Source organism: Drosophila tropicalis, unplaced genomic scaffold (genome assembly GCF_018151085.1).
Source record: "Drosophila tropicalis isolate 14030-0801.00 unplaced genomic scaffold, ASM1815108v1 contig_845, whole genome shotgun sequence".
Taxonomy (NCBI): domain Eukaryota; kingdom Metazoa; phylum Arthropoda; class Insecta; order Diptera; family Drosophilidae; genus Drosophila; species Drosophila tropicalis.
The window spans coordinates 8,512,845-8,537,569 of NW_027173338.1; the positions used below are offsets into that span (position 1 = coordinate 8,512,845).

Below are 24,725 nucleotides of genomic sequence, written 5' to 3' on the forward strand. Positions count from 1 at the left end.
TATATCTTTGAAATCAAGGACGAGGTTGTGCTAAGGGAGGTGGTCTTGTTAGTTATATGGTATGGGATACAGCTGTAACATTGTAACAAATGTATAATGTATGGGAAATTTAAATCAATTTGTAACGCTTCTGGCCCACTGCACTGGAGGGTACCCCAAGTGTTATCGATATCCCCCTTTTTTCTTTTGTATGTATCGAGTAATCGAATAGTTTTCGACAACCCTAAAAATACAACCAGACGCTGCTTTTTTTGCGTGCGGCAGCTGAAAGAAAATTAAATTGCAAAATTATAAAACAAAAATTGGCAAAAAGCGCAGTTAGACACACTTGCTGGCATAGCAGATAGTTTGGACGACTTCGTCTAATAATTGCTACTGCCAAAAACGGAGACACGGATACGGCGCTACACGTTTTTATACACAGATAAATTTTCATGCTAAGACCGCACCGCCGCAATGGCCGAGTATTTAGCATCCATTTTTGGCACAGAAAAGGACAAGTAAGTATCTGGCGCGCAATTGAGAATTGGAATATCTTTAAAACTAATCTTGTGTGTTTGTTTGTACAGAGTAAACTGCTCATTTTACTTTAAAATCGGCGCCTGCCGTCATGGAGATCGCTGCAGTCGTATCCACAACAAGCCGACATTTTCGCAAACAGTTCTACTACAGAATTTGTATGTAAATCCGCAAAACTCAGCTAAATCAGCGGACGGATCACATCTGGTGGCCAATGTGTCCGATGAGGAGATGCAAGAGCATTATGACAATTTCTTTGAGGATGTTTTTGTGGAATGTGAGGACAAGTACGGAGAAATTGAAGAGATGAACGTATGCGATAATTTGGGTGACCACCTGGTCGGAAATGTATACATCAAATTCCGTAATGAAGCCGATGCAGAGAAGGCGGCAAATGATTTGAATAATCGCTGGTTTGGCGGAAGACCAGTGTACTCTGAGCTATCACCGGTTACTGATTTTCGTGAGGCATGCTGCCGGCAATATGAGATGGGTGAATGCACACGCTCTGGATTCTGTAATTTCATGCATTTGAAACCAATATCCCGGGAATTGCGAAGGTATTTGTATTCACGTCGACGTCGCGCCCGATCCCGTTCACGTTCGGCTCCTAGGCGACGTAGCCGCAGTAGGACACGTTCACCACGCCGGCGTCGAGATGATGACTATGATCGGGGTGGTAATAATGATCGAGGTGGTAATAACGATCGAGGTGGTAATAATGATCGTGGTGGTAATAATGATCGAGGTGGCAATAATGATCGAGGTGGTAATAATGATCGTGACCGCCGTAAAGTTGGTGGTGGTGGTGGAGGAGGCGGCGGGGGGTGGCGGCGGAGGAGGTGGACGATATTGAACTATTTGACAATTCATATGAATGAAAGGAGGACACTAACAACAACAACAACCATCGGCGTCAGGATATCGTGAATTTTCTTAAAACTGTCTCATTTTACTTTCATTCTCTTGAGTTTTTGTTTTATTTTCGGGGTGTTCCACCACCAATGTACAAAACACCCAAGCTAATTAGAATTGTAATTACTTATACACACATTCGTAATAATAAAAATTGAGTAATATTATATACAAAAAACAAAAAAACTTGAAAAGAGCACTTTGGTTAAACAATTGAAAGTCTCTTTTAAATAATGACACAATCTATAAATCCTAGCATATCTAAGGATTCACCGTCCACTTGTTGTGCTTTAAGACAATATGATTTTGCCTTTATTATGGTTCATTTCGAACTTATTTACATAGAATTTAGTTCAGTCAAGCACTGCACCAAAGAAAAATTAGAAGTATCTATACAGAACTACATTGGGGAGTTAAGCTAGAAAGAACTTGGCCAACTGTTTGCCTTTTGTATTGATTTAAGGAAACTCTCCTCAATGCAAATACTTCTGTAAAAATTTTCTAATCTTAGGTCCTTAGAATTAATTAATAAATAAATGGCTTCTAAACCGAATTTTGCCTTTTAGGTGGAGCTTCGCCTTGGGCTTGGCTTCTATTCGCTTCCCATTCTGCTGCAGCTGGTGGTACCTGATCCGTCGATTGTTCTTCTGGCACTTGCACCTGAATACCCGTGCTTTCCATTACGGGACGAAGATTTGTGCGTGATGCTGTTTGTTCTTCAGTGCCGACGGTTTGCTGTGCTGTAGTTGTTGTGGTTTTGGGGCCTGCTCCAGCTGAGGATACTTCCCTTGCCTTCAATTGTTTTGTTATATCAATTTGCTGTTGCAAGGTATAAGTATTCTCATGTTTTCGCCTCTGTTGCTGCTCAACGTCGCGAATTACACCCTCGTGTAATTTAAGTCTAAGCAATTAAAGGATTTAGTTTACGAAAATCATTCCAAGTTCAAAACAGCTTACCGGTCTGCAGATTGTTTATAATGGACATAACCTATAATGGCACTGGATACGGCCACCGCCACGCTCAGGGCAATCTTTGACGGTACCGACATGGTGGCTTCTCTACTCCAGCTTCTCCACACTCGAGTTACTCGAAAATTTTGTGTTTGCTTAATTAATTTATTGATATACTTGACATGACTAGACGAGCTGTTTCAATTTCAAAAGAAAAGCACAGATGTTATAACATAAATTTTATTGCCTGCTACGTTGGTCACACTTACCAGACCCTATTTTAAATAAAGGGCGCCAGTGCCGGATTAACCACATAGCGGGAGTAGCTAATGCTTGCCCCATGTGAAATTTAATCAAGAATACATATTTCGGCCTAAACAAATTTATTTGTCTCATCTCAGGAGTTTTCCAGAAACTATAGAAAAAAAACATTGTCAAGCTTAAAAATCTCAAACCTCATAGATTTTTTGATCGATTTCAGAAACTCATTTCCTTAATTTCTTATTAGATCTTTAAAAAAATTCTTTATAAGTTTCGATCTATGTATTAAAAAAAGATTGCTTCAGCCTCCATCCCGTTAATTAATCCGGGGCTGAAGGGCGCTAAATTAGGGGGTTAATAAAAATTTACACTGTGCCAAAAAATTTGACTGCTAATTGCTTGAAATCATTTTATCTCATGAGTGTGCGCGCTTTTTGAAACTGACAAATCTGTTTGTCTAACTTTTTAGTTTATCTTAGTTTGACGTGTTGGTCTAAAAATACTAAATATAAACAAAGTCAATAAAAAAACCGTTGATTTAATTACTCAGTTAGTCATAGATGATATTGGGTTTTGTTATGTACCTTTAGTTGGCCAATTCATTGACACCAAAATGACTTTGACCTGGTGCCCTACAGTATAGGGCATAAAACGGAATTCTCATCCCGGACTAGACACGCAACTGCATGACTGGACATGCGCACATAATAACGCAACGAAAACGCAAACAACAAAAGAGGCCGAGACCACAGAAGCAACAGCACAAGTACAATACACAAAAATGGAGAAACCAATGCGGCGTATGAGTAACATACATTCCAGATCCCACAGTGCTACTCCAGATATCCATACGCTCAGTTGTGCCATCCGTTGTAGTCGTAGCAAAGCAACACACATAAAAACATATGATATAAAAACGAACTAAATAAAAAGAAAAGAAATTTAAAATACTTTTAAAAGAATTTTTTACGTGTGTGAAAAGATTTGACGAGTGATTTCGTGTTTTTGTGTTTCATATAATAAGCAATTACAATTGCTTTAAAAAGCCATAAAAAAAACCATTAACATATGTAATGAAATTTCTCACAAAAAATCATTAGAATTTTCTTTTTCTGGGTTAATTATGAATTGTTAGCTTAGTTTGTACATAAATAGTTTTTTTGCATTTCATTTCATATTCATGCCAAGCGTGAAAATATTGATTTCAATTTGTTCTCGTTTTCTTCTTGAACTGAGAACTGCTAAAAGAAACTTAGCACCGCATGTTGGCGGTGTCGGTGGTGGTGGTGGTGGTGGTGGTTAGCCCTTATATTCGTCTTGAAGCACTTAAGTTGACACCTTGGCAACGTAGTATTTATACCTTTTTTTTATAATCTTCAACCCAGAGGCTATAAGTTGACAAAAATTTATATGTAACAGACAGAAGGAGAGACAGAAGGAAACAGCTTTTTGGGTGCCAGTGGAAGAAAATGGTCTGTCAGCTTATGAGTCATTTGTAAGAAGTCCTAGAATGATTTCATTCAGAAGTTTTCTTTCTTAGGACTTGATGGAGGATAGAATACATACATGTAGTTTATTGTTATATTTTAATTTTATACTAATTAAATGTATTGTTCCTGGATTATAGTTAACAGTGAAGAGGCTTAAAAAAGACAGTTAATTGATATCAATATGGGTTTAACTTGTGTTTTTGAAAATAAAATGTTTGTTTTTGAGTCCGATCGGTTAACTTTTTTATGATATAGAGGAATCCCAGACTTTTGATTGGAGCTTGAAGTTTTAGATGCATCTTATTAACATATTTTTGGCACAAAAACAAAAATGTTTTCAATCGTTTGAGCTTTCTTGAGATGTAGGGATCACCGACTTTGAAAAGGAGTTTAAATTCTTAGAAGCAGTTCGTTAACACTCTGAAGAGGTTATACTAGTTCATGATTTAAAGGCTTATATGATCTAGGGCATTTTGTTTTAGTCCCTCTCTTTTGTTGGCTTTTATCAGATAGTCGTAGCCAGTTAATAAAGTATACGCACGGTGGGCACACCTTAACCGATGAAATTGTTGATTATATTTAGATTATTACTAATATAATATGCAAATAAAGACGAAAGTTGAAAATTTGAGGACCAGGACCAAAAGTTAACCGATGTTCCAAACGAGAATTTTGTGTTTTTTGATTTAGAATGTAGTACCAGAATCCAAACTGACTTATGAGTCCAATAAACATCCTACCCACTATAATTAATCCTAAGATTTAGTCAAACACCAAAAAGCATGGTCTGTCCGTTCAAAGGTAAACTTTGTTCCGAAAACCATTGGACTTGTACGCCATTTCCTTCTTCATTAAGTTATAATTCCCAACTGGTTGTAGCCTTGAAGTAGTGATATGCTTTACTGCTCTGAAGTGATTAGTGGAGTCTACTAATGGGAGAACTTATTTATATCACTTTATCCTTTTGGTTTTAATAAATAAGCTTTGAACTTGAGGGATTGTGTGAAGTGGTAGTTAGGGAGAATAAAAAATTAAACCCATATAAAACGAATAAACTATTATTTTCCCGTTTCTTCAATCTTGTGTTCCAAATCAATATATTCCTCTGTATAGCAAGATGACCAAAGTTGAGCTTTATAAATCTCGTGTCTTTGTGACAATTATACATTTGTGTGCTTTGGGCCAATTTGCCTACGGACTATATTATAGTAATTTTGAAATTCAACGAAGTTATAAATTAAAGACCAGTCTTCATCGCCGCTTGGTGCCTGAAACACTGCCGCAAAAAATACGTTTTTTGGCCTATTGGTCGTTGGTAAGTTGACAATAAGAAAACAAAAAAAAAAAAAAAAAAAAAGAACTCAAAAACCCACAGAATGATGCCAATTATAGCCATTTATATATCATGGTCATTATAAGATGACGGAAACGATTACAAAAGTAGATCAGAAATGACACGAAGAAGAAAGCAAATTATTATGTCTGCCATATGTGATGTTTATTTATTTGTCTGAAGTTCGGTTTTTTCCTTTTCCCAGCCATTTTATGGCATTTTGCCGGGGTCAACATTCCCCCACATTGGTCGCGTATAAACCAATTCTATATGATTGCAAATTTTTATAACCATTTCCACCCATTTCGTTGTTGTCATTGCTTAAGTGTGTTGCACATTTCATATGGAAATCATTTTTCTTGCCTCCGATATTTATTTTGTCAGGCGTGCGCGAAATTCTTGGCTACAATTGTGGAAACTGCCCTCCTTCCAAAAAAAAAGAAGAGAAACAAAGATATACACCTACATACAGACGTCTGTGTGTATGTTTTTTGATCAAAATTTATGGCTCTGACGAATGCCAGAGATTATCTTATTGGCGCGAATGTAAATATGCCATACGGTGGCAGAAGCAGCAGCTGTGACTCGACTCATTTACATATCGTTAAAATTTCTATGAGAATTGATCACCGATTACGTTTTTCAATTACCAAAAAAAAAAAAAAAAATAGAAAAATGTGGAAAAATACCCAAAAACTAACGATAACAAATCAGTCTATAATTAATGACTTGCAGATCTCAATTGTTTCATAACTTTATCTATAAATCTATGAAATACAAAATGGAAAACAAATTAAGGCAGAAACCTGTCAGTTTTCAAACAGTGGTGAATCCTTCTTATCCCAAATCCCACGACTAATCCCAAATATTGTCAGGATTACCAATAATCAAGAGATAGATTTGAAAAACTGGGGTTTTGGAGACCCACGAATTGTCAGTAAATCGATTTTTAATTTTTTTAGTCCTTTATACTGGGAGTATGCGGTCGTTTAAGGTCGATAATATTACTGAAATCTCTGAGCCTAAAATCTTGATATATAAATAAAAGGGTTTCCACTTGATGGAAAGTTGATTTCTAAAAGTAATTCGAACTAAAGCTAATAATAACTAGATTACCTGCTAAAAGCTAATAAAACAAACTTATTTTGTGCTGTAAAAAAAAAAAAAATAATCTGAAACTTCATAAAAAATATCCAAAGTCGAAAAACAGCCAATAAATATACACATATGTATATCTGTATGTTGTTTAGAGAGTATCACTTCTTTTGTAATTTTTCCCATCGTATTAGCCATAACAATTACATTTAAAACATAAGGTTTACTATATAATGGATTAGTTAAATAGTCTAGTTAATTGTAGTAGAATTTGGTAAAAGATCTTAATACAATTTCCTTTAAGGACATGTTCTAAGATAGTAACTATCTACATTTTAGGCTAATCAAAGGGATTCGTTTATTACTGTAGATATCATTGCCAAGTAAAAGTAGAAGTAGAAAAAGATGTACTCAGAAAAACCAATAAGAATTATTATTTACACGTGCCTAAAGAATCAATCTTAAAGATTATTTCAAAGAAGTTTTAGTTTATATTTTAGTTCTTCGCCTTTGTGTGTGGTGGTGGCAAGGCCTTGCCCCTGTTCTGGCCTTGATTAATGGTTTAGTTCTTTGATCTTCGGCTAGAAGCAAAGTGCTTCCATATCTGTATAAATCTGCACTTGGCCATTGTGTATTTGTTTTCTACATACTATATACTAAACTATATATATTATGTGTACATAGACTGGTTGCCTTTTTATGTAGTTTCAATATCGCACGCATTACCATCCGGTCTCGGTCTCGGTCACGATGTCTGTCTGTTTGGCATTCCAATGGCTTCCGTCAAATCGAAGCGCCAACCGTATAGAAAATTGTTTATATCGGAGGCGAAATCAAAATAAAAATAAACTTTTCGTTTCTTCTCTTTTGGTTCCACCGTGCCAAACAATTGCATTGTAAAGGCAGAACAATTCAAACAATCTATGTGAAAATATATATCTATGTATTGGAAATATATATATATGAAAATGTTTGCAAGTATATAGAATTCTATAGATGTATATATAATATAATTCATATATGTATGTTTGTTTTTTAAATGTTTGTGGGGATGGCCACACGTTTGTCTAATGTGAAGCCATTAATTATTTGAATATTTATTCAAACAGAAAATAATAAATTTCTAAAAACATATCCGACATACGGGTGGATAGATGATTATTGATAATTGAGAAAGTTATTTGCCATCGGCAATTAGAATATTATATGCTCTTTTAATGTCTTTCTTTGGGTGGAATCTGTAAATAGAGAAGTAACTCTGGGTTAAGTTAAAGTTAAGTTAAATCTGGGTTAAGTGAATGCCAAAGATCTTCAGAAATAAACTGACTAACTTTTAATTCACAAATGTAATTTATTAGCTTTATAATTCAGAGAGCTTTGTTTTAAATCCAAAGATCAATTTCAGGGCACAAAACATTTCGCTTTTACTTATTTTTTTTTAAAATTATTTCAATATTTCCTCATCTTTGGCAATTAGCAGTACGACAAATGAATCTTATGTTAGCAAGTAAATCAAAAAATTTACTAATTTATATAATTTTTAAATGTTCTGCTATTTCCTTCATTCACATTTCTCGTTTCCGATTCGTTGAACTAGAAAAAATTTGCATGGTTCTTGAATTTTCTCAATTTTCTGGTTGTCTGCTAAGAATTTAATTTGTTGATTTCAATTTGAAGCTTGAAAATCGATAAATACTTTTTGGCAAACAATTTGAAGCCAAATAATTTGTATTGGAGCAGGTCTCCAGGAATGGATCTCGATTAAATTTGGGAGTGGAGTCCAATCGAAAAATGCTTAATAAAACAAAATCGAACATAAAATATTTTTAATGTATCATCCAAAATGAAAAAGAAATTGTTAAAATATCTTAAATATATGAAAGATTCGACCTGCATGAAGTCTGAAACTTCGTATACCATGAAATAAAATAATAAGAATTACAAAATTCGAAAGTTGAAAAGTACTACTTATTATAACATATTTAAAACAATGTAGATAAATAAGGTCAACAACTTCATTTGAATTTCTATTTATGTCTAAAAAGATCTGTAATGACAAAAAACCATTATATTTCTATTTACTTTTTGTATTTTTTTAATGTGTTTTATCATAATGGTAAGCACTGTATATACTTTTTTGGGTGGTGGGTTTCCCCCGGGCCCGCAGTCTTCAGAAGGGCCCGCGGTACATCACAGTCGAAAATAGCGGATTTATTTGAAACGAAGTAGGGGGCCCGAACATGGTTACCCCAGGGCCCTGATTTTCTCTCTGCGCCCCTGGATATATTTTTTGTTAAACTTTCAAAATAGGCATACTTAACTTTAAATTGATGATTGTTTTTATTTTTGTTTTTGCTTTCTCGATTTACAGAAATTTATCTGTAAAATGTGAGATGAGAAACGCCCCCATTTAAATGTCTCTCCCTTGATGTGGATCGGAAACTCAGAGCTCAGTTGTAGTTCCATTTTGCTAGCAAAATGAAGAAGTTATTAGGATTCGCTGCTGTCTGTTTGAGTTTTCAGTTAAATGTAGTTTTGGCCACAAAGTTTTATAGAGAAAATTTGCGATTCAATCAGCCATCGTTTTGGGTGGAAGATTATAAGCCCTGCCCAATGGATGTCATGGTGTTTCCTGAGCATTATCCAGCTGTATTGTCCTTGCCCCAGAATATTTCAAGTGGAGGATTTGTGTTGCCACTTGATGGAGCCATTTTACTGAATGAGGAGGCCACAATTCAATTGAGTGCTGGACAGGATCAGAGGCACGCAGATGCCTCGTGCGAGAGTGATGAGGGACATGCGTATTTACAGTCGCCCACAATTAGAAAGTGGTTCGATCCCAACACTTGGTCAGCTGTGGCTGGAGGTTCTCCGTTAGCTAGTCCCATGCCCGAATTGGAACGTATTCCTTGTGATGATGAGGCGGTGATTATACGCGGCACAGGACCACTTTCATTTGACTTGGAAAATATTGAAGATTTGCGTATGGGCCAATTATTTTTGGCTGGCTCTTCCATTTCCAAAATGTATTTGGAAGAACTGTTAACTCGAGACTTGGGTCAATTGCTCTTTCATAATGCTGAGAATGTGCGTGTGGAATATTATCGAGGAGAATTATGTGGATGCCATAAGAATTTCGATCGTCTTATCGAGCCCGTATGTCACAATGTCGAGGAGCAATGTGAACCCCCGCATTGCCTTTCCCCAGTGCTTCCCTATGGCTCATGCTGTTTCATTTGTGGTGCCATCATGACCACGCCCAGCTCCTATTGCCCACAGGCAGATCGCAAGAGTCTCTTAGATTATATAAATCAGTACAGTGACGATGAGAATGTGAATGTATATGTGGACCATGTGGGCTCAGATCATTTCGGCAACTTTCTACAGACAATTATCACCGATCGGGGCGTTTTCCATGGCCGAAGTGTGGACTTTATGCAACGTATGCTTGAGCATCATAATAATAGTCAACTGGTGGCCAAATATGCCTCTGAATCGAGATTCAAGTACGCCGGGAAACCGCATAATCCAAATGTCAGTTTCGCCTCAGTTGTACTCATTCTCTTCTGCATGGCTTTGGTTGGTGTGGTGGCCATCATTATATTGGCCCATTATATGCCCGAGAATCCATATCTGAATCGCATACCTCAATGGATACATGATCCGCGACGTTGGCGATGGCATCATTTGGGTCTGCGCCTACGTAGACAATTGCAATTCAATCGTCTCGATAATTCTGGCTCCAGAAGGGGCGTCAGTGGTGTCGAGCCATTGTCTGTGCTTAGCTACGATGCAGAGAGCGGAGTGGTGCGGGAACGTGCCTTCGATAATCCCATGTTTGAGCAGGAACCCACACAACAGCAGCCACAAAGAGAGGTGGGTGGGATGGGTGGTGCCATCACAGAGGATTCAATGCACAAACCAGAAATGAGGCCTGCACCGAATGTGGAAACTGGCGAACTAGACAATTGCAGCTTGGATGCAGAGGAACAGGAATTGGCTGAAATCAATTTGGACTCATCTGAAGCGGAAAGCGAAGGAGAAGCCGAAACCAAAGAATGAAACTATGTATATGTATATATAAATACCTCTACAGGATGCTTCTCCCATATCCTCCATATGCACAGTGGTCTTGAAATTATTGCAGACAATTAAAAAAACATTTGATTAAATAAAATATAATAAAAGTGTAGATATTTATCAACTATTAAAGTAAAGTAAAACATTAATTAGCCCCCTATTAAAAAATACATAAAAAAGTTGTTAACATTTGAAAAGTTCAATCCCAGCTTTATAAATATAAATAAAAAAAACGGTTCAAAAATGTCCCTTGTGATCCGTATAAAGAAGTTTCGGAATAAGTATTCTATGAATAAAAATATTACCATTGATTGTAGACAATTTTTAAATTACGAAAGGAGTACGTAAAAATATAAAATTGCAGTCTATTGCATACTTTGAGGGGCAAAGTTCTCCATTTATTCCCATTAACTTCAGTTAGCAGAAATTGATCAACAAATTGTTAATGAAAAATTAAAAACAATTATAATGATCAGGGAATGTTTGGGATTAAAAATTTGAATTTGAGTATTTATTTTTGTGATATATTTCAAGGGAAGTCTGTCATCGACTTGTTTTCAAATATAAATTACAGATTTTTGGTGAAACTTGACTTTAAATTGTACGAAAAATTTTAAAAAATGTCCAAATATGTACGTCCTTAAAAACTCGGAATAAGATTTATTTTTTTTTTTAAACTTCTCTGAAATGAATACCGAAAGTTAGTTATTTATTTATGTAATTCAAGACACGTAAGAGACCCTTTATTTCTATTTATTACTCAACAAACCCAAAGCTTATCATTTTTTTTCCTGCTAAATCAAAAGGTTTTTTAGTTAATTTATAACCAAAGTAGTAAGCGAAAGTCATAAGACAGAAATAAATTATAAAAATAGGTTTTCTCTTATTCTGGTTTGGTGAAACTTTAACACGACTTTCATAATGGATAAGAAAAGCAGATCAATAACAGACAATGGCCACCTTTATAATAACAAAGGTGATATTATTCTTAGACCTGACGTAAACCGTACATAAAAATATATACTAACTAAATGCGTTAATTGGGAATAAGTATTGGTTAGGGGTTTTTACCCTTGACCTTAACAGACAAAAAGGGCTTCGGGTAATCGATAGTTGTGCATATTCAATGAAATTAGATAAAACCCGCTATTTATAGAAACCGTTACTACCTTACACCCCCCATCCGCCAGCGTTTATCATTCAGACGATGTTAACAGCATAAAACTGAAGAGGGGTAGGGGTAGGTAATTTTGAATTAATTTTTAATTTCTATCCCAATACACACTCGAACTCAAGTCTAAAGCTACTTTGGCACCAAAAGATAAGCATTCTGCCACCTTATCAGTATCAAATGCAAGTATGTATGTAATTCTGACATATGTATTTTAGTGTATTCTCTTATTTGAAAGCTTGCTGGCTAATCAGTACAAAGAACACTCTTGGTTGTTAAACATCAACAAATTTAAGCATTGTCATGGCAACTGGCAGTAAATCAAGAAGCAAATCAAAGAGCAAAGGTTCTACGCCACCTGGTTTCAGCCGTGCCGTACAAATATTGTTGCATCTGACAGCGGTGATTCAATTCAATTATGGTGTCTATTATTTCCATAATCTACAAATGCCGACATCAACATCTCATCCGTTTGCTGGCAAATTCAAGTTCCTAACGTTTCTTTGTGCGGTAAGTGTAGTGTGACCATGTCATCGGTTAACGCATTTTGAGCATTACTCGCGCGTTTCAAGTGCTCGCGACCGGTTTTTAGCGGTTCGATTGACCTTTTTATCGATATTTCGCGAAAATTTGTTTTTTACAGGATAAATGTAAACAATGAATATAAAAAAAAAAACAGAATTTCAATACGCAAAGTATTGTACATATATTATTTATTATGTATGTAATATATTGATAGTTTTTAAGTTAAAACAATTGCAACAAGCCTGCCTATGGCAGCTGTATAGTCAGCTGTTAAGAGATGGTGGATGGTGCAGTGGAATCACTATTTAACATCCACCGTTAACGGGAATGGGCCTTGGTTTGTTTACGATTTTACATTAAAACGATTGCCCGTGCAAAAGAATGAAAAGATATCGATAGGAATCTCCCAACTTCGGTGTTTTTTCCATCGACAAAACGCCATTCTCTAGTTCACTTTCCATTTTAATTTCAAACATAACTAACGGCTGCCACTGCCTGGCCGCTGTGGGAAAAATCAATTAACTTAAATTCTCATTCCAAACATGGCCACAGCACCAGCAGTAGCAGCAGCAGCAGCAGTAACGGCAAAGGGGAACTCAACATCTATTTATAGAGGCATCTTTGGGGCACTACGAACACTTTTGCATCTCATAGCAGCCGTACAATTTTCATATGGCATATTTTATGATTATTCCTATGTCGAATTCCCTGTAAACACCAATGATAATGCAAAGCCAATGCATCATCCGTTTGGAGGAAAATTCAAATATCTAACTTTTTTGGATGCGGTAAGAGCGAGAGAGGCAGCAAGAGAGAAAGTGCAACTTTGTAATGTTTATCTAATATATATTTTTTTTCTCTACTGTAATTGGAGATTCAAAGTCTATGCTAGTTACACGTAATCGTTGTTGTCTACTGGCTTGAACGTAATTCATTCCAGTCCACTTAACTCTTGTTAATCAACCCTTCAGATTTCTGTCTACTATCTAAAACGCTTGTTTTTCCACTTACAGATAATTCAGGCTCTATATTATATTGTATCGCTGGCCAATGATTTTGTTGGCACCAATGAGTTGACGCCAAAAAGACCGCCTGCAATTCGGAGATTTAAGGATTGGCTATTGGCCACATTGGCCTTCCCGGTGGCCCTCAATGTGGGTGTTACCTTCTGGACCCTGTACGCCATCGATCGTGAATTGGTCTTCCCAAAAATTTTGGATCCCGTATTCCCAAGGTAGGTTTGTTTTATCAACCAACTAGGAAATAAACACACTCTTACAAGTTGTTGAACTGGTTTTTTGTTTAGAATTGAAAGCCAATAAGTTAAGTCATAGTAGACATTTAAATAGATACAACTTATCGTTGGAAATGATTTGCAAAAATTAGTTCTGATCTGTTCAGGAGTGGATTTGAGATAGTAAAGATCTCTTATCGCTAAACCCCGCTCTGTATATGATTATTCACTTTTTTAATAATAATAGATAATTCAAGTTAAATGAAACAAATCAAACCCTTATATGGCAAATAATTCAAATATCTAAAAGTAGTTTAGGCAAAACTATAAACAGAATGTGCTTATTCTCATTTCTATCAAGCTCAGCTAATCTTAGCAAATCTATTACAACATTTTGATTATTTATGACAGACTTTCACTTTTGAATACATATGTAATAATATGTTTCCCCAAGCTTTTTTTTATTAATATATTTATTTACTTTTTCCATTTCTAGTTGGTTGAATCATGTGCTGCATACAAATATTGTTGTCTTCATTGTTCTGGAGCTATTTACCTCGTATCGAGCTTATCCCAAACGTAGCACTGGACTAACTGGCCTGGCCATCTTTATGGGCAGCTATTTGATATGGATACACATTGTGAAACATTATTCAGGTGTTTGGGTTTATCCAGTATTGGAAGTATTGCAATTACCTCAACGTATACTCTTCTTTGCCGCTGTGCTGGGTTTCACATTCTCTCTCTATGTCCTAGGCGAGTTTATCAATAATATTGTGTGGGCCAAGGAAGTGAAATTGGCCAAGCGCAAATCCAATTAGGCTGTGTGTAGTCATGTTTAATTAGCAACTATCTGTATACTCTATATGTAAATTACATATACAGAACAACCAAAAAGAAGAAAATGAATTTGCTTATATTTTACAGATTGTATGTACCTACATTTAAAAAAAAAAAAGAGAAACTACTATCAAATGGAAAGGTTTATGATATTCTTGAACTTGACAAAACCACAAATTTTAAAAGAAAATTTATTATAGATCAAAATAGTTTATGTTAATTATATTGCACACAACTGGGTCAAAAGGTTCGAGCAAGCGTGTTTTTGATGAATAATTACATATGTATGTACATCAAATTTAGAAAGCCTTTTAATTGCTAACAATTACTTTAACTTGGAATTCATATTAATAATAATAATAATAAAACTCAATTAAAAGGTTTCCCGATGTCTTTTAACTGTTGTATATTCAAGTCAGGGTAAGTAAAGATCAAGGAAACTATCATAACATTAACTAAAACAAAATATAGTTGGTTGTTTACTGGCGACCTTTTTTATTGATATTAAAACTCTTGTTTGCCAGCTTGAGGTTGTTGACAAAGTTATACATTTGTTGTTTTTCATAAAGAAATGGAAAATTGTATCATAAACTAAAATCAAGATCGAAATTTGAATTCTAATAACTGGAAAATCAACGTCTTTCTCTGAAAAACCACTGAGAAGGGCAGATTTAAATCATTTTCCATTCCTATTGTAATTCTGATTTTGTTTTTTACTCTAAGTAAATATTTCTGGCAAGCTTGTCAAATTTTTCATAACTTTATATTCTATATTATAGATCTGTATATACTTTTTCGAACTTAAGGAATGTTTGAAAAAATATATACCCATAAAACCCGAATAAATTTCAAAGGATTTTGTACCCGATATTTGTATTTTGAAACTTACTAGACCCAGATTTTAGAAAAATATTGAAAATATAAGTTAATTGGAACCTAAAATCCTTAGGTCTTAAAACCTTCATATTTTATACATTTTATATGTATTTAATAAAAAAAACATTTTTTGATTTCTTAACGTTGCAGATATTGTCCAAAAAGTGAAAGTTGTGATGAAGAAATGCAATGGCTCAGGGAGGGGAGAGTGGTTGTTGTGGTTGTTGGTTTCCCCCAATAACAGTTTAGCAGCTGCCTTGTTCTGTTGGCTCCAACAGAGCTCCAACTTGGAGCTGCCAACCTGTTTTTTTTTTTATTGCAAAGCAGTCAAGTCAGCTGTTTCATTGAGTTTTAAAAAATTTTGTTAAACGGAGTTTGTTTATTCGACATGGCGAAGAGTAAAAAACAATTACGCGAACATTTCGCTGCCAAAGAAGCCGCTCAGGCCACCAATGATCAGCTGGACACCTGTAATGATGCCTACACAAGTGGAGCATTCCAATATTTACGATTTGTCGTGCATTTGCTGTCTGCCGCTCAATTTTCATATGGAATTTACTATCATTACTACCGGGTCCATTGGCCCTCCGATCTGGTCGATGAGGAGGAGGGATTGAAGACACGTTGGGGTGGTAAATTCAAATATCTAACGTTCCTCGATGTCATCCTACAGGCCTTTTATCATACTGTGGCACTATTGAACGATATATTTGGAGATAATACAGTGACACTTCATTCCAAATCAAAATTACGTTTAATACGTGATTATGTTTTTGCCACATTCGCCTTTCCAGTGGCCCATAATGTATGCATTTCGTTCTGGGTCATCTACGCTTGGGACAGAGAGCTGATCTTTCCCACTGCACTAGATGCCATATTTCCCAGGTAAGGCAAGGTGCAAGGTGTTTCATGGGCGTGAAACTAAATGTATGTATGTCCATATGTACATATGTATTTCCTTTTGTCTTTTCTTGTTTATGGCAGCTGGCTGAACCACGTGGTACACACAAATGTCGCCCTCTTGGCTATTTTGGATCTTTTTACCTGCTTCCGACGTTATCCCGGCTTGGCTGGCGTTGTCGGTAATCTCACCTTTATGCTACTCTACATCATTTGGTTGCACATAGTACGCTATTTCAGTGGACTCTGGGTGTATCCTCTGCTGGAAGTATTACCATTTCCTTTCCGCTACCTGATGTTGGCCGCCTTGGTCGGTTTCAATTTGGTTTGCTATTTCCTTGGCGAGTATGCCAACAAAATTGTCTGGGCACCGGAATTAAAACTGCTGCAGCAGCAAAAGATTAAACAGGGTTAGGTAATTTCAATGTTTTTTTTTTTTATTTTAGTTACAACAAATATACTTAGATGTAACATTAAAAAATTGTGTAAACTTTTGTAGGCACTTTCTTTTTGTAATACAAAATACATTTTTTCACTTTTCGTTTGTGCTTTCACTCTCTATACTTCCGCTTAAGTTTCTGTATAGAAATATAAAGTCTTAACTCTATTTATATTAAGGAAAAAACAGTCATTTACATACACAGTAACACACTTAAATGATAAAGTAAAAATGGTTAAGGAGGAGATTTTGTAAAAATACATGTGAAAAATTCGCAACTTAAATATCTATGAGTATTCGTTATGTGTGCATATTCGTAATATTCGAATTTGTTGTGATTTGTAATTCTGCAATGAAAACCCCTCAACGGCTAGGCCGAAGGTTCTTCTATGCATTTTACAATTAATTAATAAATGATATTGAAATTCTTGAACTCGATAAAGTTAAATGCATTGAAGACAAAATGTGTGAAACCAGTCGGAAATTTCTTTATGGAAGACAAGTTCTTTGGAATAAGGTTGAATAAATGGTTGGTTTGGTTTTGTCTACTTATGTGTTGGCATCGAGAGTTTTGAGTTTAGTTTGGATTTTTTTTTAGAAAATTAAAACCTATGAACTGTTGCTTTAAATTTCTTAAAAAGTTAAAGACAAATGACATTTTGTTCAATTGATTCAGCAATTTTCATATCTTTTAGATAAAACTTAGAAACTATTTGGATTTTATATGATAAAAGACTTTATCAAATAAGATTTGTTTTTTCAAATAAAAGCTTAGCTAACTTTCTTAACAATTAAATTAAATGTGATATAAATATTCGTTGATGATCTGAAGTTTGTAAAAAATTTAAATATTTATAGCAAGGCATAAAACTGAATCGGATACCTATTTAATTTAAATTGTTTCCCTAGACTTTTTCACAGTAGGCTCAATATTGAGCAAACAAATTGCAAAAGAAATGTTTAGTGAGATGATGTAGATGTTTTCTAAAACAAAAACTATAGTCGAAAAAATTACCAATCTATTGGTATTAAATCAAATTCGGAACAGTATTAAAATGAAAAATGTTAAATAAAATTTGCAAAAATGGAAAATATATAAAAAACTTTCCATGGTTTTTTTTTTTTTTGCAATTTTTCAAAGTTTTTCGTAAGTATGGCTAAATAAAAGTAAACTAGTTTTCGAAACCTTAAGTAAATGCATTGGGTTAAGTAAGTCTGCGTCAGATGATTTATCGTTTAATGCTTACCCCCTACTTGGATGGTAGCAGAAGCATTTTCAATTTGTCAGATTCGCTCATAAAAGTTGGCTCCTTGTGATGCCTCGAGGATGTGTGATGTCCGACCCCTAGAAGCGATTGCATTTCGGTAGCAGTTGCCATTTCCTCATTACGCTGACGACTGGCTGCATTTAGTAGACGCATCGCCTGATGCAGTTCCTCATTGCCAAAGTTGGGCAGATGAGTGATTGGTGAAATTTCATAGGGATTGGCTTGAATGCCAACATCGCAGCTTGTTTTGCTATTGCGAGATTGAGGCTTGCCCGATATGGACATGCCGGAATAGGAACTATGCATAAGACTGCCCACATCCAGAGCAACATCCAGTTCCACAGATGAGACACTCAATGAATTATCATTGGCTAAATCGAGAGCATAGTCTCGATTAAAATCGAGAGCCAATAGCTCATTCGACAAGAGATTTTTGGCGGGGGCTGCAGCTGCAGCTGCGTTGGTTGTTGAAGATAGAGCTCCTTTGGTTATGTCTTTGCGAGATTTACGCGATTGCCGACTTCGTGTAGAGTTGCGGGAATGACGATTGCCATTATTCGATTCATTTGATTTTTGCATATTCTTGAGGAACGTTTCTAGGGCAGCTTGCTTGATACCATTGCCATTGCAGCTGTTGGGTAATTCCTCAATTTTTGGTCCATCATCGTCATCCTCATTTAGATCATCTTCGCTTAGTTCTTGCTTGACCACAACATTAAGATCTTGAATTTTAAGGGAGGCTCGAGAGTTTTCTTCCTCATCGGAAGATGTGGTCATTCCTTGATTTTGCAGAAAAGGCAATATAAATTGCCCATTCTTTTGCAAGAAATCATTTAAAATCGAAGGATCCAGTCCAGCATTGGCCGTGCGACGTTTCTTGGTACTGCTGCTATGGGCAAAGACACCAACTTTGTGACTAGCATTGGGATATGTTGTCTTCTTCAAGGCTATCACTTGAGATTCAACCGAGGTGCTGCTCTCACGGCGTCCTGTGGTGCTATATTTGCTGCTCCTTCCTGTGGTGGCAGCTATGTAATCTCGTCTACGTTGATTTCGCTTGTGACTAGAAGAGGAAGCGGCTCCATGTTTGCCACGAGTGCGTGAGGCAACTTTTGTTTTCATTTCGGCTATTTTCACCGAGACCTGAGAATCAACTGAATTGCGTCTTGATTCTACGGATACGTGACGTACACTAACACTGATTTCGGAGTCTAGAGAGTTTTTACGTGGTCCCTGACTTGATGAATTCGTAGTGCCAGCTGCAGCTCCGGTTAGAGCCATGCGACGCTTGACGCATTGTGGCAAATAATGCACCCAAGTGGAGCTTATCTCATTAGTTTCCGATGAGTTTAAATCGTTAACATCAAAATTTAGACCCACTGGATCGGTATGTGTGTTATAAAGGGTTATAGATAGACGACCTTTATCCTCGAAATCTTTGCGTTTTGCCCAGGTTTGAGCAATGACTTTATGCTTTGGCATTTTAACTTCCTCCACCACCTCCTTACCACACTTTCTGTGAAGAAATATTTAAAGATGGTAAGAAAATTTGTAAACACTTTTTTGGATATAGACTTACTTTCTTATATAACGTTTCCAAGTCTCAATCGATGATGGTGTCCAGCACCAGGTGGACATGACAATGCCAGAACTAAATAGGCACAATAAATGCAATTGTAGGACACCAACACTAGGACGATTTTCAATTTTACACGAACTATTCTCATCAAAAACTGAAGTAATGCGACAACTTTAACGAAAATAATAAAAAAAATTATTACATTTTTTTCTGGTATTCGATAAGTGTTTGAAATACTTACATTATATAGTCTCTAAAGCTTTCAGCCCACTCTTCGGAATGCCGAAATTCAGTAATATGACACGCAATGGCCACCAATATAAAGATCAATGTGAGTAACGCACAAACGCCCATACGCATGATGATTAAATGTATCTTATTGCTTGCCGATGTGGATTTAATATCATTAGCAAAGTGCTTCAAACCAAACAACATTACCATTCCCCGTGTAATGAAATAACCACCGATTAGGATGACACCACACAGAGGTCCTAGCAGTAAACCAGCTCGCATTGGATGATTGATATAGCCAACAAAACAAATGCCAACAATGCTATTACCATCCACCTCACTGAGAGCCATTGTTGTGATGGTTAGGACCAAAGGCAGCGACCAGGCCACCAAATGGAAATAGGAACCCTTCTTATCAATACGATCCTGAACATGGCCCATGGCACGCCAATGCCAAGCATATGTAAGGAATACAAACCAAACCATGCCAGCGGTAAGGAAATAATAGACCAATACAAATATCACAATACATGATAAATTCTCTCCAGCTGTAGGTTCTGAATGACGCAAAGTGCCATCCTTGCGACAGACAATATCCTCACGAGAACCAGAAGTGAATTGGGCTAGCCACCTGCAAAACAAAATATCACAAATGAAATGATTTAACATTTTTTGTTTTGCATTCTCGTAAAGACTTACCCCACGCAGGCTATAAGAAAGCATAAATTTATATAAAACACTATAACAGCTGGATATTTATTGGCATTTTTCCAGTCAATAAAGAAGGTGGAGACCACAAAAAGATTTGCCAACAGGCACAATGTGCCACCCCAACCAATTAGTTTGTGTATCTGACGATGTTCATCATCCGTATACAGAGGATCCTTACACTGTACGCCGCAACCCTCAATGCCCGGATAATAGCTCGCCGCTGTATCTGCCCGTACCAAGGGAGGTAAACAATTGCCAGTTACATTGAATTTCATTTCGCGTGCATCATTATTGCATTTCGTTGGAAACAGAGTTTCATTGCAGCGTAAAAATTTTGGGAAAAACGTTGTGTTATAAAGCACTCGACACGGTTCCAAGGTAATCCGGCACATTTCATAAGAAGGCAGGTAGACCATTTGTTGTCCATTGATTTTCTCGCATTTCGGCTTAAAGACAGCGCACAGAAACGGCTGCAAAAAATAGAAAAGTGTTTTAGTAATTAAATTTATAAACATGGAAATTAGTTTAAGCAGTTTCTTTATGCATTATTCGCATATCTCACTCGCAGATTCCCCTCCCATTTACTATTTTTAATTTGGATCGCTTACCTGAATCACAGCCCAACATTTGGGTACATGTCGCAAAGCATAATAACCCTGTAAGGCTTCATTTAGTTCCTTGTCCTTGCGATAATCGGTTAAATCGAGACTTGTATATTCATATGGCAATTTGGAACCAAAGCAGGTATTCCCTGTGGTATTTACTTCCATGCAGCGACCACGACGTACGCACTGTATATGTCGGCTGTCCAGGCCATCGAACCAAGGCTTATCATCTTTGCCCTTCTTGCCATAGAGTCGATAATTCATGGTGCCGTCGATGGGTTCCATATCTATATCAACGCTATTGGTGGTGCTGGTGGTAGTAGTAGCCGGACTGCCTAGACTGGCGAACGCCTGGTGACTACCCAGGATCAACAGCATCATTGATAGCCTAAGATAGGCGAAAAACGAAAAGTTTTGATTCCTAGATGGAGCATAATAAAAATTAATTATCCATTTAAATGCTGAACGGTTTAAACTTACCTTCGCATTGTCGCAGTTTTGAACGTCACAGGTAATAACTTTTAAATAACATTAAATGTGCACCCTTTTGTGAATATTAATTTGTGACAGGCAGCGGGGAAGGAAGGGAAGCCTCCACTCCTTGCTTGGCCAATAAATTTCTTGATGCGAATAAAACTGCCTCGTCAGTGCATTTTTAAGCCGTCTGCTGCACTCGGTAGGTTAATTCGAAGTGTATTTCAATATATTTTAATTGAAAAAAATATACGAAAAGAAATGGAGAAAAACAAAAATAAACGCAACTCGAAGCAACAACTAAACAGTGTGACCTTTCTTCACAGAACTGAAAAGCCCAGTATTTCAGTATTTTCGATTCCTAGTGTTTTTGCACTTTGCTCTTTTTATCGATATATAAATACTTATCGATTTAATAACAAAATTGTAAACAAAAACAAATTAGAGCCTCTCATTTTTAAAGTTTTTAAATTGTTTTATAAAAAGATTGTACGAAGTCTATAAGCTCTGCCTGCACAGTCGTTAAGCAGGACATTCGGCTCGGTGCTGTGAAGAGCCAGGCTCGAAAGTCGGGAACCCCAACCATGGTCAACTTGCATTGACCAAGAAGATTACCTGCAATTTAACAAAATAAAAAATATTCAAAATGTTAGCCGCACCACTACCTGTCCCCACTCTTCACCAACCGCTCCACTCTAAGGTCTCCAACTATCTCAACAACCAGCGACGCACTGGACAATTTTGCGACTTACTCTTGGAATTGGATTCAGACGAATCTCTGGCAGCTGCTGCCCATTTCTGTGTAGTCGCTGCACAAAGCCAATTGATTGGGGTCAATCAGAAGCAGCAACAATTTTCAATACACAATCCGCTTAAAGTGACTATTAGAAATTTTCACTGTACACAATGTCTGCAAACAATAGTGGATTTTTTCTACGAGGACATTGTATCCGTGTCAAAAGAGCATGAAAGCCATTTTCGGGAATTGGCCAAAATATTGGCAGTAACCGAATTGATGAATCTGTATCAAATGGAGCCAGAGGAAGCACAAGAAGTGAGCAATAATCATATAGATGAAGAGAAATTACAGCAGAAAGAGCCAACTAAAAAACCCGACGATGTTTTTGAGCAACAGCAAAGCTATTTCAAAGTATTTGAATGAAATAATTGTACACTTAAGTTAATCCTGAATATTTTGTTTTCTAGTTGAAGAATCCACGTGCTGTAAAGTCTAGCAGTAAGATAAACTATTGCATTGGATGCGATTTTAAGTGCTACCAGGTCCAGCAGATGATTGAGCACATGAGCAGCTGTGAACCATCCCATTTGACCTGTTCTCTGTGCGAAGTTGGTTTTCTTGATTGGCGGGAATACGATACTCATCTTCGTCGGCATTCTGGCGATTTAAGGAAACCCTTCTTTTGTCTGCAATGTGGAACCCGCTTTACCACACGAGCTGCTTTGTTAGTTCATCAGCCTAAACATTCCACAGAGACACCACATCTGTGTCCGCATTGTGGCAAAGGCTTCAAATGGAAACAGGGCCTTACCAATCACTTGCTAGTCCACAATCCTGAGAAACAAATGCTCTGCGATGTCTGTGGTTACAGTACAACCCACATGAAGGCACTCAAATCGCATAAACTCTTGCATACAGGCGAATATTTTGCCTGCACTGTGGCTGGTTGTAAGCATCGCGCCAATCGCAAGGAGAACATGAAATTGCATATTGAAACCCATAAGCAGGGTCGGGATTTCATATGCGAAATATGTGGTTGTAAATTTAGTCAAAGCAAGAATCTTAAACGACATGCCCTAAAACATACCGAAAATGGCCTAAATCGTTATAAATGCCAATTGTGTAGTTTTTCATCGCATCGATCTGATAAAATGAAAGAACATGTCCATCGTGTCCATACCGAGAAGGCTGTCCAATTGGAGTTGTCCGAAATAGTTGATAGTCCATTTGAAAATAAAATGATGTCCGATGAGTTTGATCTCCCTGTTTTAAATAGTACCTTGGAGGTTAAAGATAAAGACTCAAAGGGAAAAAAAACCAGCGTCAATATCGACACAAATCACTGGGGAGAAACGTTTGAAAACGCTGCTGCCCAAAAAAATACTGAAATAAAGATTGACTCTTAGTTATACTTTCAAGCAGTTAAGTTAGAATTTTAGGAAAAGTAATATCGAGTGAAATCCCACTGATATGTTTTAAGTAAAATATTTTTTTTTTTATCAAATATGCTTTGAGCTTTTCAATCAGCAGGCTGAAGGCGATTTTAAAGCAAACAAAAACAAATTTTATAGGTTGAAAATGGAAAAATGTTGGCTAATAATATATATTTAAAAATATACATAAGTGCATCGCCATGGAATATTTGCTTATTTAGAATTCTTGAAAAATACAAAATATCAGTGATAATAGTACAGTTTCTTGAAAAAGAAATCAGTTAAGATTATTCGGATTATTGGACCGCTTGATTATTTTGATAAAGTTATGGAATGTGATTTAGCAATACTTCTATTATAATTAAAAACAATTTCGACTGATAAGCGAATAAATTGAATAATCTAAAAAGAAAACAAATATAAAATGTTTAAAAAAATTGGATTTAAAAGATTAATTATCACTATAATTATAAATAAAATTTATAGCATTTTTATTCAAGTCAGTTGTTCTCTAAGGAACATAATCATGTATTTCTCTATATTTTTCCTAGATGTAAACAAGTCACAACAATGTTTGGGGCCAATACTTTCTTATCTAACTTGGCCTGCTATTGCGCCTTACCTCAAGTGACGCATAAATTCGTTAAGACAAAACGGCAAGCGGTAATCAGAGCAATTGGAGGGGTGGCGATAGGGGATTCTTATCACCTTTTGAGGTGCTAGACTAAAGCTACGTAACAAAACCATTAGACAAATGAGAAAAACTGCTTGAGAGCGAGAGAAAGAACTATCTAATGTAGGTCAGGAGATTTTGGTATGACTAATTCTAGGGGTAAATTCTTGATCTGTGTGACATCTATCACGTCGGAGGGACATTATATAAGCAGCAAGTGTCTATATTCTTGAAAAACGTGTGTATTATAAAAAATAATTTAAATAAATGTACAAGGCAAAAAACACAAAAAAAAATTGTTTGACGTGGTGAGCGTTTTGTTTTTGCTTTTGTTTTTTGTTTACCGCGCATTTTGTAAATACAATGAAAATTAAATTGCGCAG

At 36.3% G+C, this 24,725-nt stretch overlaps 7 protein-coding genes across 9 annotated transcripts; 5 read left to right on the forward strand and 2 right to left on the reverse strand.

Moving 5' to 3' along the window:
• Nucleotides 1-224: 224 nt before the first annotated feature.
• Nucleotides 225-1,627, forward strand: U2af38 (U2 small nuclear riboprotein auxiliary factor 38). The gene is made up of 2 exons (XM_068294922.1): nucleotides 225-500; nucleotides 570-1,627. The coding sequence occupies exons 1-2, from the start codon at nucleotides 457-459 to the stop codon at nucleotides 1,447-1,449; spliced, it is 924 nt and encodes a 307-aa protein (XP_068151023.1). The 5' UTR covers nucleotides 225-456; the 3' UTR covers nucleotides 1,450-1,627.
• Nucleotides 1,470-2,610, reverse strand: LOC137580803 (protein PET117 homolog, mitochondrial). The gene is made up of 2 exons (XM_068294923.1): nucleotides 2,392-2,610; nucleotides 1,470-2,335 (listed from the first exon to the last, which is right to left on the reverse strand). Exons 1-2 carry the CDS (start codon nucleotides 2,481-2,483, stop codon nucleotides 1,978-1,980), a joined length of 450 nt encoding a protein of 149 aa, XP_068151024.1. The 5' UTR covers nucleotides 2,484-2,610; the 3' UTR covers nucleotides 1,470-1,977.
• Nucleotides 2,611-3,497: 887 nt separating this feature from the next.
• On the forward strand, nucleotides 3,498-14,797 carry LOC137580481 (androgen-induced gene 1 protein). Of its 3 annotated transcripts, XM_068294543.1 has the most exons (4): nucleotides 3,498-3,716; nucleotides 5,250-5,451; nucleotides 13,354-13,574; nucleotides 14,071-14,797. In XM_068294543.1, the coding sequence occupies exons 2-4, from the start codon at nucleotides 5,254-5,256 to the stop codon at nucleotides 14,393-14,395; spliced, it is 744 nt and encodes a 247-aa protein (XP_068150644.1). In that variant the 5' UTR covers nucleotides 3,498-3,716; nucleotides 5,250-5,253; the 3' UTR covers nucleotides 14,396-14,797. The 3 variants fall into 3 exon arrangements, with proteins under 3 accessions (XP_068150644.1, XP_068150643.1, XP_068150642.1); XM_068294542.1 differs by lacking the exons at nucleotides 3,498-3,716; nucleotides 5,250-5,451 and adding an exon at nucleotides 12,074-12,325; XM_068294541.1 differs by lacking the exons at nucleotides 3,498-3,716; nucleotides 5,250-5,451 and adding an exon at nucleotides 12,772-13,128.
• Amnionless (amnion associated transmembrane protein) lies at nucleotides 8,870-10,835 on the forward strand. Its single transcript, XM_068295392.1, has one exon. The coding sequence runs from the start codon at nucleotides 9,043-9,045 to the stop codon at nucleotides 10,624-10,626; it is 1,584 nt and encodes a 527-aa protein (XP_068151493.1). The 5' UTR covers nucleotides 8,870-9,042; the 3' UTR covers nucleotides 10,627-10,835.
• Nucleotides 14,798-15,613: 816 nt separating the features above from the next.
• Nucleotides 15,614-16,913, forward strand: LOC137580936 (androgen-induced gene 1 protein). The gene is made up of 2 exons (XM_068295085.1): nucleotides 15,614-16,175; nucleotides 16,275-16,913. Exons 1-2 carry the CDS (start codon nucleotides 15,679-15,681, stop codon nucleotides 16,603-16,605), a joined length of 828 nt encoding a protein of 275 aa, XP_068151186.1. The 5' UTR covers nucleotides 15,614-15,678; the 3' UTR covers nucleotides 16,606-16,913.
• smo (smoothened) lies at nucleotides 16,638-21,804 on the reverse strand. The gene is made up of 6 exons (XM_068295084.1): nucleotides 21,504-21,804; nucleotides 21,027-21,444; nucleotides 20,407-20,888; nucleotides 19,718-20,338; nucleotides 19,477-19,647; nucleotides 16,638-19,413 (listed from the first exon to the last, which is right to left on the reverse strand). Exons 1-6 carry the CDS (start codon nucleotides 21,509-21,511, stop codon nucleotides 17,880-17,882), a joined length of 3,234 nt encoding a protein of 1,077 aa, XP_068151185.1. The 5' UTR covers nucleotides 21,512-21,804; the 3' UTR covers nucleotides 16,638-17,879.
• Nucleotides 21,805-21,913: 109 nt separating this feature from the next.
• On the forward strand, nucleotides 21,914-24,076 carry Plzf (Promyelocytic leukemia zinc finger). The gene is made up of 2 exons (XM_068294823.1): nucleotides 21,914-22,647; nucleotides 22,704-24,076. The coding sequence occupies exons 1-2, from the start codon at nucleotides 22,144-22,146 to the stop codon at nucleotides 23,640-23,642; spliced, it is 1,443 nt and encodes a 480-aa protein (XP_068150924.1). The 5' UTR covers nucleotides 21,914-22,143; the 3' UTR covers nucleotides 23,643-24,076.
• The last annotated feature ends 649 nt before the right edge of the window (nucleotides 24,077-24,725 follow it).

Excerpts from the sequence above, each read along its gene's own strand:
- Amnionless (XM_068295392.1), top strand. The coding sequence starts at position 9,043 with ATGAAGAAGTTATTAGGATTCGCTGCTGTCTGTTTGAGTTTTCAGTTA.
- U2af38 (XM_068294922.1), top strand. The coding sequence starts at position 457 with ATGGCCGAGTATTTAGCATCCATTTTTGGCACAGAAAAGGACAA. Across the intron at positions 501-569 it reads TTTGGCACAGAAAAGGACAA|AGTAAACTGCTCATTTTACT; the intron begins GTAAGTATCTGG and ends TTGTTTGTACAG.
- LOC137580936 (XM_068295085.1), top strand. The coding sequence starts at position 15,679 with ATGGCGAAGAGTAAAAAACAATTACGCGAACATTTCGCTGCCAAAGAA. Across the intron at positions 16,176-16,274 it reads CTAGATGCCATATTTCCCAG|CTGGCTGAACCACGTGGTAC; the intron begins GTAAGGCAAGGT and ends TGTTTATGGCAG.
- LOC137580481 (XM_068294541.1), top strand. The coding sequence starts at position 12,883 with ATGGCCACAGCACCAGCAGTAGCAGCAGCAGCAGCAGTAACGGCAAAG. Across the intron at positions 13,129-13,353 it reads ATCTAACTTTTTTGGATGCG|ATAATTCAGGCTCTATATTA; the intron begins GTAAGAGCGAGA and ends TTCCACTTACAG. Across the intron at positions 13,575-14,070 it reads TTGGATCCCGTATTCCCAAG|TTGGTTGAATCATGTGCTGC; the intron begins GTAGGTTTGTTT and ends TTCCATTTCTAG.
- smo (XM_068295084.1), bottom strand. Across the intron at positions 20,339-20,406 it reads TTTCTTATAGCCTGCGTGGG|GTGGCTAGCCCAATTCACTT; the intron begins GTAAGTCTTTAC and ends TTTGTTTTGCAG. Across the intron at positions 19,648-19,717 it reads AGCTTTAGAGACTATATAAT|TTGTCGCATTACTTCAGTTT; the intron begins GTAAGTATTTCA and ends TTTTCGTTAAAG.
- Plzf (XM_068294823.1), top strand. The coding sequence starts at position 22,144 with ATGTTAGCCGCACCACTACCTGTCCCCACTCTTCACCAACCGCTCCAC. Across the intron at positions 22,648-22,703 it reads AACAGCAAAGCTATTTCAAA|TTGAAGAATCCACGTGCTGT; the intron begins GTATTTGAATGA and ends TTTGTTTTCTAG.
- LOC137580803 (XM_068294923.1), bottom strand. The coding sequence starts at position 2,483 with ATGTCGGTACCGTCAAAGATTGCCCTGAGCGTGGCGGTGGCCGTATCC. Across the intron at positions 2,336-2,391 it reads TATAAACAATCTGCAGACCG|ACTTAAATTACACGAGGGTG; the intron begins GTAAGCTGTTTT and ends TTAATTGCTTAG.